We start from the raw sequence: 12,020 nt of genomic DNA, 5'->3' as shown, positions 1-12,020 counted from the left end.
GATTTTTATCATCACAGACTTTTTATTTTGTAACAAGTAGAATTGAAACAAAGCCCACTCCCTGTGCCCAGGAGGGTAAAAACGTCAACAGTGACAAAAAATGTCTGCTTGGATTTTAGCAGGACAAGTGCACTTGACTCTGAATGGCTTCAGTCCTAGCTTCCTATATTACTGAGACCTTGACTGAGTCCTCTCTAGCTCCTTCCTTAGCTTTCTAAGCAGGTGGACCTAATCCCTTTAGAACTCTCTGTTCCCTGGGGGTTCTGGGTAAAATAGAGAAATACAGATTAAAACATGTTTCATTTGTTCATTAGAAAATGCCCTATCTGGGTTGGGAATACACAACCCATACTTGACCCTACCACAGGCCCATTCCACAGAGCTCAGCCCAGATCCAGTGACGGTTCAAGGAAACAATGACAATTTGGCTTCCTGCTCTTACGTTATAGACTTGACAGAGGTAAGTGCTTGGGATATTGTCACATGAACAGAGAAGACGGGCGGGGGCTACCCAGTTGCCAGGGAGTCTTGACTCTGGGAAGCAAAAATTAGGAGGCAAGCTGAATGGACAGAGAGCTCAGTAGATGGCACAGAGCCTTTGCCCATCAGCAGCAACCCCCGGCTCTCCCCATGCCCTACAACACCCCTGATGCCCACAAAAGCCAAGTCCCCCCGTGGCCACGCCCTACACCTAAGGCTCCAGCTTCCGGGGCACCGGCGCCCTGTCCCAGGAGCAGCTACAGCTCTGCACCCTCATGTTGGGCAGGCTGACCACCTGGGGCCTGGGCCTGCCTTCCTCCTCCACGCGGACGATCATGGGCAGCGAGGCCTTTCCGAGGCGATGCACTGCCGAGGCCCCAGAAGCGGCCACTTGAAGGGCAGGGGCTGCCGGCAGGCGCCCACGCACTCGTAGGCCAGGAAGCCGGGGGGCTCCAGGACCCAGTTCTCAGCCCACTTCATCCCCTGCAGGTCGATGTACATCTCCTGGCGGCAGCAGCCGGGGGCCTCCGCCAACCCAGGCACCTCAGGGTCACAATCGCCCTGAGCTCTGCGCAGGCAAGGAGAGGCAGAGGTCAGCAGGGAGGGCCCGGGGCAGGGGGGGGGGCGGGGGGGCATCTGAGAGGAGCTTTGCCACCCAGTGTTCATTATGTTCAAAAGGATAGGGATGAGTCACTACCAACAACCAAACGGTACATCACGAGAGCCCTTAGTCCTGAGACTGAAAGGGACTCTCCTGCGGGCATTCACTCCCATGGCACCCTGAAAAGTCCCACTCGGACTGAGCTGGCCTTGGGAGTGGGGTCCCCCCGTGTGGCCCGGGCGCCTACCCGTAGGCCCCCAGGTCCAGCGTGTGCAGCTCCAGCTGGGGCTCGCCCTGCCTGGCGCCCGCCGGCCCCTGGAAGGCAAAGCGCACCAGCTTGTGGGCGCCCGCGGCCCGCGGGCCCAGGTGCTCCGTCTGCACCGTCACCTGCAGGAGCAGGGGCTGCCGAGGCCGGCTCAGCTGCTGCCAGAAGGTCACGGCCTCGGTCACGTCGAAGGCCTTCCAGCCGCTGTCGTGGAGGGACACCAGCCTGCGACGGGGCGGCGCGGGGACGGGGGCCTGAGCTGGGGGCTGCGGGTTCACCCTGGGGAGCCCTCCTGCCCCCACGCCCGCGCTGGGACCCCCGCCCGTGCCCCTCTCCTCCCCGCCCCCGCGCTGGGACCCCCGGCCCGCGCCCCTCCCCTCTCCTCCTCCCATCTCCTCCCCCCGCGCTGGGACCCCGCCCCCTCCCCCCACTCTAGGACACCTACTTCCCTGCCCCCCACCCCCCCGTGCTGGGACCCCCGCCCCTCCCCTCTCCTCCTCCCGTCTCCTCCCCCCGTGCTGGGACTCCCGCCTCCCCTCCCCCCAGCTAGGAACACCCCCTCCCCCCTCCCCTCGGCATCCCTCCTCCCCCGCCCCCTCCCCGCTTGCAGCCCCCACCTGGAGTCCACCAGGGAGGTGCGGTTGGAGCTGTCCTTGCGGACGTGCAGCCACTCGACGGTGACGCGGGCGCGGGCGCTGTGCGGGGACAGCCGCTCGAGCCTACGGAGCGCGGCCCTGGGCACCGGCTCCTGGAAGAGGCGCAGCACGGCCCGCACCAGCTCGCTGTTGGGGGGCAGCCGCCGCTCCATGCTGAACACCAGCAGGTGCGTGGAGGCCTCCGACGCCAGCCACCTGCCCACCACCTCTGGGGACAGGAGCAGGGTCAGGAGGCCTGTGCAGCACCAGGGCGGCTGCGAGGGGGCTGGGCCCCCCGCCAGTGAACAGCATTTCCCCAGCAGTCCCCAGGGAGATGCCAGGGAGAATGTGGGGGCTGGGGCTGCCCCTCAAGTGCACAGACATGCACAGACATTCTTTTCTGTTTGTTTGAACATTTTACTTCTAAGTAATCTCTACGTAGGCCCAGCGGGGGCTCCAACTCACAAACCCAAGATCAAGAGTCACACCCTCCACCTGCTGAGCCAGCCAGGCCCCCAGACCTGTAGCCTTCTTTGGGCAAAGGGCACTGCAAAACGGGGTGGGGGGGGAGGTGGGCAATGGAGGGGGGGCAGAGAGCCCTGCCATGGAGACTTCTGGTGGCCAGCTGAGTGTCCTAAGAAGCAGAGCAAGAGCCTTGAATTCCTCCCATCTCCCTCCCATGCCCGGGGAGATGTCCCCAAGAGGAGTCCGGGGCCCGTGAGCAGCTTTAGCGGGGCTACCGAGTCCGAAGGCCAACGGTGGGACGTGTTCCACACCCTCCCCACACGCCCCGTGTCCCTAACCCCTGAGCTCCCGGTTGGCACCCCGACAAGGAGCGGGGCGTAGCCGCAGGGAGGCCTCACCTCGGAATTTCTGGCTGAACCTCTTCCCTCGAGAGCGGGCACCGTGGCTGCGCTGCAACAGGGCCACGTACTGGGCTGTCACGTGGGCAGGGGTGACCAGCCCGTCACCGTCGCCCCCGTCTAGGACGGGCACCTGGCTGAGGTGCAGCTGCCGCAGCAGGCTGCCCCGGATCTGCTCCCCGCTCAAGGCGGCCCCGGGGCCGGGGAAGGGCAGCGCCCAAAGAGCCCAGCACAGCCACAGTGGCCGCATGGGGCTGCGCATGAGCCCGAGCCGCGGAGGCGACAGACGTGTGTCCCCGGGGGCGGCTCCGGGAGGGTCCTGGCTGGCTGTGCTGAGATCAGGCTGGGCTGACTTTATAGCCAGCCCTGGGCCGGGCCTGGGGGTGGGGGGGGAGCCAGGCCACACCCCTCGGATCTCCTGGGAGCTCAGCGGCCAGGCGGGTCCAGGAGCCTGGAGGAGGGGGCTGTCTAGAACGGGCACAGAGGCCTGTCTGGCTTGTGGACAGCTGGCTCTCTGTCCAGTGCCCATGACCTTCTGCCTTTCTTTGGGGGGCCTGACCAACGGACTTTAAAGGTCTGAGTTGTGGAGGAGAGGCCGGGATCTCATTCCCATCTCATCTGTGCCGGATTCCCGGTCTGCCCGGGCACAGAGCCAACTGGACTCCCTGGTGTGTGGAGCTGCGGTCTGGTTGCTGGCTGCAAGAAACTGTCCCCCCACCACCAGGGCTCCTGGATTCAGGACCCATCCTGTGGGCAGCGATGAGCATCTGGCCTGGTGCCCTGAGGGCTCCAGGGGCTGCTGAGATCCTGGGCTGATCACAGTTGGAAACCACTGTTCTCAGGGTACCTGCCTAGGCCAGGGAACCTGTGATAATTTAGCACCAGTGGGGGTGTGTCCAATAAGGACCCATCTCTCCCTCTCTCTGGCTATTCATGGATTCAGAGATTAGAAGTGGAAGAACCAGCCGGTGTATCGCTCCCTCCAACTTCTGAGCCAAGACAACCGAGGCTCAGAGAGGTGACCCCTTCCTGACGCTCCCACAGTCGCTAATGGCGACTGCCTGCTAGGTAGTTGGGCGAGGCCAGGAGAGCCCAGCTTCTGAAAAGAGCAGGAAGATCAGGCCTTCCGGGGGCCAGCCCAAATCCTTCCGCACCCTCCAGATCTTCCCAGCCAGAGTCCTGCCTGACCCCAGAAGCTGCCAGGGGGGGACTCAGTCCAGTGATGGGGCTGGGCGGAGGTGGGATCGATCCCCCGCTTCCCAAGGATTCCTGCAAGGGGTGGCGGGCTTGCAGGTGCTTGAAGAGTTTTACTGGGAAAATGAAACACCTGGGCAGTGGCCAGAGGTAATGCTGCCAGATAAAATACAGGAGACAGTTGGGGACATACTTAGACTAATCATTTGCTATTTATCTGAAGTCCAGATTTCACTGGGAGTCCTATATTTTGAGTTGCTAACTCCAGCAGCCCTGGCCAGAGGCCCAAGAAAGCCAGTGTGGATTGGGAGGTTTGTGACAGTGGGCTGATGGACTGTCCGGGGCTGGACGGCAGTCCCCACCCTTTGTCATGCAGAGGAAGGAGCCCCTCGTCCTCATCCTCGACTTGAACCTGCTCTGGGTCTGGCCCAGATCTCCACAGGGTCCCTTGGCAGGAGATGGAGCCAGATCTTGTGTCGTGAGGGAGTGGGGGATCAGTACCACTGCTCGAGCGCCAGTTTGGACCTGGCCCTGGGCCCAGAGCTGAGAGCACCATGGAGGTCAGTGGGCCGGCGTGGGGTGTGGGCCGCAAACCCGGGGCCCAGGTAGTCCTGGGGGCTGAGGCAGGAGGGCAGGTGAGTAGGGCCATGTGCCCACCATCACCCCTTGCCCTTCAGGCCAGGATGTGACTCCAGGCGGAGTCCAGGCTGCCAGGTGAGGGCCACGAGAAAACGTGGGGTCAGAGGTCATCCTCAGCTTCCACGGGTGGGCCACTTGCTGGACCCGGCCTGGGCTCAGAGCCAGAGGGGACCCTGAGGTCGGTGAGGTTGGAACCCAGGAGCGGCTCCACGTCTGCATCAGATCCCAGCATCTGGGGGGCTCCAGGGGGGGCTCCCGTCCCCTTCCCGTTCAGGGCAGGCACTGCGGTGGGTGTTCCAGGGACGCCCTGAGGCCCAGCCCCAGGTGCCCTGGGCCATCCCAACCCTGCACCCATCAGCCTCCCGGACCCCAGGCCTGGGGGCCCATGTGGCCCTTGGGGTCTCCAAACAAGCTCCTGGCTGGGCCCTGCCCGTCCTCCCTGGGGCTCCCTGAGCAGGAATAGGGACCCATGTTTCAGTTCACCAGCCCCTTCCTGGCAGCTGTGAACCCTGGGCTGTACCACTCAGGAGCTGTGTGTAATCGGGTGAGTTTTCTACCCTCTTCAACATGAGTCTCCTCCTATAAAATGGGAACAATGCACTTCTTTTTTTGCAAGGAACTCCTCGGTATTAATCAAGAGGTCAGCAGAGTGCCTGGCACAGCCCCCTGGTATACAGTAGGTGCTTAATAAATAGCAGGAGTCTTTCACAGTGCTACTAATTTTTACCCTGTTTTACTTTAAGAAAATTAAGTTAACAATGTTTCTTAAATCTTTTTACAATTAACACCCATAGTACAAGAGTCCAGGGTGCCCAGCCTGGCTCCTTCTCTCACTCCTCATCTGTCCCTTTCCCCTCCCCCGAGACGGTCTGTGCTCTGCAGAGACATCTCTCCCCAGCGTGCAAATCTTACAATCTGATCTGATACCTCTTTCTGAAATTGTAATTGTAATTGTAATTTGTTGTTACAATGTTGTCTCGGCCAGTCTTGGCCCCCAGTCTCCTTGGCCCCTCCAGCCCCGCCCCTGAGCCAGTGCTATCGGTTTAATTGATACAAAAGAGTTTTCTTATTTTCTCTGACACCATAGCCTCCTTGAAATCAGAATTTATCGTCAGCCAGGAGACAGCTGAAACAAATTTGTACAACCTTCGGATGACGCTTGGTGTCTTAGTCTGCTCGGGTGACCATAACGAAGATCACAGACTGGGAGGCTTAAGCCACAGAACTGGATTTTCTCCCAGTTCTGGAGGTGGGAAGGTTCCAGCAAATGTGGTTTCTTCCGAGGCCTCTCTCCCCTTGGCTTGCAGGTGGCTATGCTCTCGCTGTCCTCACACGGTCGATCCTCTGTGCATGGGCACCCCTGGGGTCCGTGTGTCCAAATTGTCTCTTCTTAGAAGGGCACTGGTCCAATCGGATGAGAACTCAGGCCCATGACCCCATTTTCCCTTCTTCACCTCTCTAAAGTCCCCATCTCTGAGTCCAGTCACATTCTGAGGTGCTGGCTGTTAGGATGTCAGCATATGAATTTGTGGGGGATACACTTCCGTCCTGGTCAGGTGAAGAAAGCTTCAGCAGCAGAGGATCTTAGGTTTGGGGAAACACTGTCGTCCTAAAGTATCTTTCAGAGGTAATGTTGGCAAACACAAGCACGTGCATTTTGTTCTTTCTTTTATATTATATTTTTTTAGATTTTATTTATTTATTTGTGCACAAGCAGGGGGAGGAGCAGAGGCAGAGGGAGAAGCAGGCTCTCTGCTGAGCAGGGAGCCCCATGCGGGACTCGATCCCAGGACCCTGAGATCATGACCTGAGCTGAAGGCAGACCTGTAACCAAATGAGCCACCCCAGCGCCCCATCCTTTCTTTGTTAAACTGAATGATTAGTATACTATACGTACTGTGTCTTTTTTTTTTTTTTTTCATTTAACAATATGTCTTGGAGGGGAGCCTGGCTGGCTCAGTCGGAAGAACACGCGACTCTTGATCTTGAGGTTGTGAGTTCGAGCCCCATGTTGGGTGTTGAGATTACTTAAAAAAAATCTTTTTTTAAAAAAAACCCAAACCAATCAACCAAACAAAACCACAATATGTCTTGGAGAATCTTCTATGCAGTGCTGCCTCATGCTTTTGTTTTACTTTACTGCTACATAAAATTCCTCTGTATGATGCAGCATAATTTATGTAACCAGATCCCTCTGAATGAAGTTCACATTGGTCCCAAGTGTTTACTGTTACAAATAATGCTGCAATAAACAGCCTAGTATAATAGGGGCCACTTTATACCTGTATGAATGTGTCTTTTGGATAAACGTCTACAAGTGGATACACTAGGCTAAAGAGTATATATAGTTCCCTCTCTCCTTTTTATAATTTCTTTCTTTCTTTTTTTTTTTTAAAGATTTATTTATTTGACAGAGACACAGCGAGAGAGGGAACAGAAGCAGGGGGAGTGGGAGAGGGAGAAGCAGGCTTCCTGATGAGCAGGGAGCCGGATGCGGGGCTCGATCCCAGGACTCTGACATCATGACCTGAGCCAAAGGCAGACTTGCTTAACCAACTGAGCACCCAGGCACCCTCTCTCTCTTTTTTTAAAGTAGGCTCCATGCCCAGTGCCAGACTTCTGGTTTCTGCTCAGGTCATGATCTCGGGGTCCTGGGATCAAGCCCCACGTTGGGCTCTATGCTCAGGCAGGAGTCTGCTGGAGATCCTCTCTCTCTCTCAAATAAATGAAATCTTTTTTTAAAAAAAGCAGAGAGCTTTCTCTGGCTGGTAGCAGAAGAGAAAGTCAGATGGATTCAAAGCGTAAGGAGCGTTTGACACATAGTAGCAGGCATGAAAATGGAGGGGCCGCCTGGAGGGAGGTAGGCACCCTGCTAGGGGCAGAATGTTCCCCCCCATTCACACGTCGAAACCTTAATCCCCAGTGCAATGGTGTTTGGAGGTGCGCACCTCTGGGAGGTGGTTAGGTCATGAAGGTGGAGGCCTCATGACGGGATCCGCGCCCTTATGTGCAGAGAGGGCACAGCAAGAGGCATCTGTCTGCAGAACTGGAGGGGGGCTCTCACCGGAACCCCACCACACTGGCACTCTGAACGTGGACGTCCAGCCTCTGGAAGTGCGAGAAATACATGCTGGGTGTTGAAGCTGCCCCGTCTGTGGTCTCTGGGTCCAGCGACCTGAGCTAAGCCATGCCCTTAAGGAGCCAAGAGGGGCTCTCAGCCCATAGCCAGCGAGGGAAAGAGCGCAGCCCTCCAGGCCGAGGAGCTGGACCCTGCCAGCAGCGGAGTGAGCTTAGAGCAGTGTCCTGCCCGCCAGACACCTTGACCTCAGCCGGGTGACCCCTGAGCGTAGACTCCAGCTGAGCGGACTCAGACCTCTGACCGGCAGAGCCATGAGACTGGTTGGAGCAGCCCAGTGTGTGAGCATTTGTGAGGTGGGGAGGGAGACGTCCGCTTCTTTCTCTATAGACTTCTGCCCCACTGGGATTTTCTTCTAAATTTTTTATTATTTTTAAGTCATCTCCACGCCCAACAAGGGGCTCGAACTTACGACCCCAAGAGCAAGCATCGAATGCTCCATTTACCCACAGCCAGGCACCCCTGCCCTGGCGGGATTCTTGACATTGAGAACATTTTCAGGCATCACTCGTTTAATTTTTTAAAGAGCAATAAAAAAAAAAAGTACTCACCTGGAAACAGGTCCCTGATAAAATAAATGCAAACGGAAAAGCAAATTTCAAAACAGTACTATACTGTGATGACATTTTAATTTTATAATCTGTGTTTATACAGAGATCTCTGTATAATCCCATTAGAGATTTCTGTAGGCCTGCTTCCTTCCCTGGGGATGTTTACATTTTCAGCCTTATCCCCATCCTGAGTAGCAAGCCGGCTTTGCCCCCTTCTTGAGGAATTCCAAGCCTTTTCAAACCCGGTGTAGAGGGCCACAGGGCCAGGCTGTGGGGGAGCCACCAGCCAGGATCCCAGAATGACACACAGCCCCTAGAAGCTCCATAGTCTGTGGGGTGGGAATGCAGGGGCGACTGACCATTCACTCGGACAAATAAAGAAAATATTGTATGTAGTGCTTTAATAGTGCCAAGCGAGGAAGAAAACCATTACAGCAAAAAAGGCCACTCCATAGGGGCGGCTGGGGGGCCAGTGAGGAACCCGCCGAGGAGGAGAGGGGAAGAGGGCCATGGGACACAGGTCCTCGCCCAGCGAGGCACACACCCCAGCAGCTACAGGGTCTGGAGTCTGGAGGCTCCCTCAGGCCAGACGGCTGTCTCGGAGGGGGCACTTCGAACTTGGGGGGAATGTATGGGGGTGGAGGGGTGGCCTGGACATGCTCGAGAGTGGTGGCAGGAGGAAGGGAGCCTCCCACCACAGCTGCAGAGCCCCCTTTGGCCCTTTGTCTCCCACGCGACAGTCTTGCTTCAGTCTCTGAGCCCCTAAGTACCTGATGGGGGTCAGGAGGGACTGGAGGTGGGGGTGATCAGGCCCCATGTTCAGAACCCACCAGAGTCCCAGGGAGGCTGCCATCCGGTCCTGAGCCATCCCACGGACGCTGTCCCTCCCCACTCCGGGGATGGGCTGCTCCTGCCTGGGTGACAGAGGCTGGCTCGGGGCTCCCACACGCTGGTTGATCTCTGGCAGACGAGATGGGGCCTTCCCAGGCTCCTCGACCCCCAGATTCAGGCTGCCAGTGTGTGGGGAGCCACCGGGAGCTGCCAAGGCTACCAGCCCCCAGTGCTTTGTCAACGCCACTGCGGGGGGGCGAGGGGACCCCCCTCAGCCTTAGCACAATCGGGAGCAGGGGTGGACATGCGTGGTTGCACGGTGACCCAGCCACTCCTTTTCCAGGACCTCCCATCCCGCCCTGTGTGTCCTCCATGAGGGCTGGGGGCAAGGAGAGCACCTGGGGGGTGGCGGGGGGACTGGACCACAGCAGGACGTCCAGGCAGGGTCAGAGCCCTTCGCAGCCTAGCTCTGATGAACTCGCGGTGCGCTTGCGCCTCCCCCCACCCAACTGTACAGATGTATCTGAAGACCTTGTCTTCGTGCTTCTTCCGCCCAGAACCAAAGCACACACACCCGGCAGGAACTGAAATCAGCGATGACAGGCGGGACAGTAAGGTTTACCAGAGCCGAGTAACCTCGCGACCACACCTAGGAGGTATGCACGGAGGCTGAGCATTTGCCTCGGGCCATTCCCAGCGCGTGGGCAACATGGGGCTGACACAGGCTCTGTCCCCGGAATAACAGTGCCTACCCGAAGGTGGGGCTGTGTGTCGCCAGGGCTGCTGGTCTCTGTCCCCAGCCGCACCGACCTCCTCCTCCGCCTCACACCTCCAGGGGGCGGCTACTTCCCAGCAGCTTTCCTTCCCACTTGAAACAGCAGACTTCCCTGGGTCATCCTCAGCCTCCATGGGTGGGCCACTTGCTGGACCCGGCCTGGGCTCAGAGCCAGAAGGGACCCTGAGGTCGGTGAGGTTGGAGTCCAGGAGCCCAGGAGCAGCTCCACGTCTGCATCAGAGCCCAGCATCTGGGGGGCTCCAGGGGGGCTCCTGTCCCCTTCCCCCACTCGCCTATTGGAACAGCCGAATTCCAGAACACTGACACTACCAAATGCTGGCGAGGATGTGGAGCCACAGGAACTCTCCTTCACCGCTGGTGGGGAAGCAAGCGGGTGCGGCCACTTTGGGAAACGGTATGGAGCTTCTTACAAAACTGAACCTGCTCTTACCGTACGATCCAGCCATCATGCGCCCTGGTATTTACCCAGAGGGGTTGAGGACTTCTGTCCACACAAACACCTGCACATGGATGTTTATAGCAGCTGTCTTCATAATTGCCAAAACCAATAAGCCGCCAAGACATCCTTCACTAGGTAAATGGATTAAAAAACAAAATAAAACAAAACAAACCTGTGGTCTATCCACACAATGGAAGATTATCCAGCACTAAAAAGACATGAGCTATCATGTCATGAAAAGACATGGAAGACTCTGAAATGCGTATTACTAAGTGAAAGAAGTCATCTGAAAAGTCTATGTGTCGACCATGTGACATTCTGGAAAAGGCAGAACTATGGGGATTATAAAAAGATCAGAGGTTGCCAGGGGCTGGGTGGGGTGGGGGAATGAATGGGGGGGCACAGAGGATTTTTAGTGACAAATGCACACCATGGTGGGGTTGTTGATAGCCGGGGAGGTTGAGCATGTATGGGGGCAGGGGTATCTGGGAACTCCCTATACTTTCTTTTTTTGTTTTTTGTTTTTTGTTTTTTAAAGATTTTATTTATTTATTTGAGAGAGAGAGAATGAGAGACAGAGAGCACAAGAGGGAAGAGGGTCAGAGGGAGAAACAGACCCCCCGCTGAGCGGGGAGCCCGATTTGGGACTTGATCCCGGGACTCCAGGATCACGACCTGAGCTGAAGGCAGTCGCTTAACCAACTGAACCACCCAGGCGCCCCTGGGAACTCCCTATACTTTCTGCTCAGTTTTGCTGTGAACCAAAACTGCTCTAAATAAAGTCTATTCAAATAACCAAAAAACCAAAAACCAAAACACAACCAAAAAAAAACACAAAAACCTCCAATGACTTCCTACTACACTTTGGATAAAACTCAAATGTCTTGCCTGAAAGCTCAGGCTGACCTGGACCAGGCTCACCCTCCTGCCTCTGTTCCTGCTGCCACTCTTGCTCCCTGACAGCCTGTCACACAGCCCTTCTCATTGTCCCCAAACCTGCCACGCTGGTTCCACCCCAGGGCCTTTGCACTAGCTGCACCCACTGCCTATAAGGCTCTGCATCCTGACCTTCACAGGGTTCGCTAATTCTTGTCATTTCAGACCTCAGATCAAACGTCAGGTCCTCAGAAAGCCCTCTCTTGCCCTTTCATAAAATCTGTGCATCCCCTTCCTGCCCCTGCCAATCGAGATCTCTCTTATCATCCAGCTTTATTTTCCTCTTGCTACTTAGTCCTATCTAAAATTATCATCTTTATCTATTTGTTTGACTGTGGACTACCTCTCCATTAGGATGTAGATTCTCCATGGGCTCAGTGATTGTCCAGCCCGTTCGCGGCTGTGTCCCTGCGCAGAGAACAAGGACAATCACTCACGGTGGATACTTAATTGATATTTGTTGAATGAATAAACAGATCAATGAATTGAAAGATGGGAGTTTTAGTTCAGTGCAAACTTTATGAGCATCTCGGGATCTCAATGTCTTTGTAAAACGAGGGAGATAAACTGGATTTTCCTTCCAGCTCCAAAGCACTGAGAGGGAGAAGAGGTGGTTGGGCTTCCCCCCGGACAAAGCCTTGTCCGCATGAGATG

The 12,020-nt window shown here is 56.6% G+C and overlaps 1 protein-coding gene across 1 annotated transcript; it reads right to left on the bottom strand.

Moving 5' to 3' along the window:
* Positions 1–458: 458 nt before the first annotated feature.
* Positions 459–3,159, bottom strand: LOC123847017 (left-right determination factor 1-like). The gene is given in 5 exon segments (XM_064594473.1): positions 459–831; positions 834–1,048; positions 1,329–1,571; positions 1,964–2,210; positions 2,845–3,159. Coding segments are annotated over 5 exon segments (1,107 nt in total). The 5' UTR covers positions 3,107–3,159; the 3' UTR covers positions 459–691.
* Positions 3,160–12,020: the final 8,861 nt, after the last annotated feature.

Source organism: Mirounga angustirostris, unplaced genomic scaffold (assembly GCF_029215605.1).
Source record: "Mirounga angustirostris isolate CCGP_5_RB_7025 unplaced genomic scaffold, mMirAng1.0.hap1 SCAF_6, whole genome shotgun sequence".
NCBI lineage: Eukaryota > Metazoa > Chordata > Mammalia > Carnivora > Phocidae > Mirounga > Mirounga angustirostris.
Note: the sequence above shows the minus strand (reverse complement) of the source record. Positions and strands in the feature narration are given on the sequence as shown.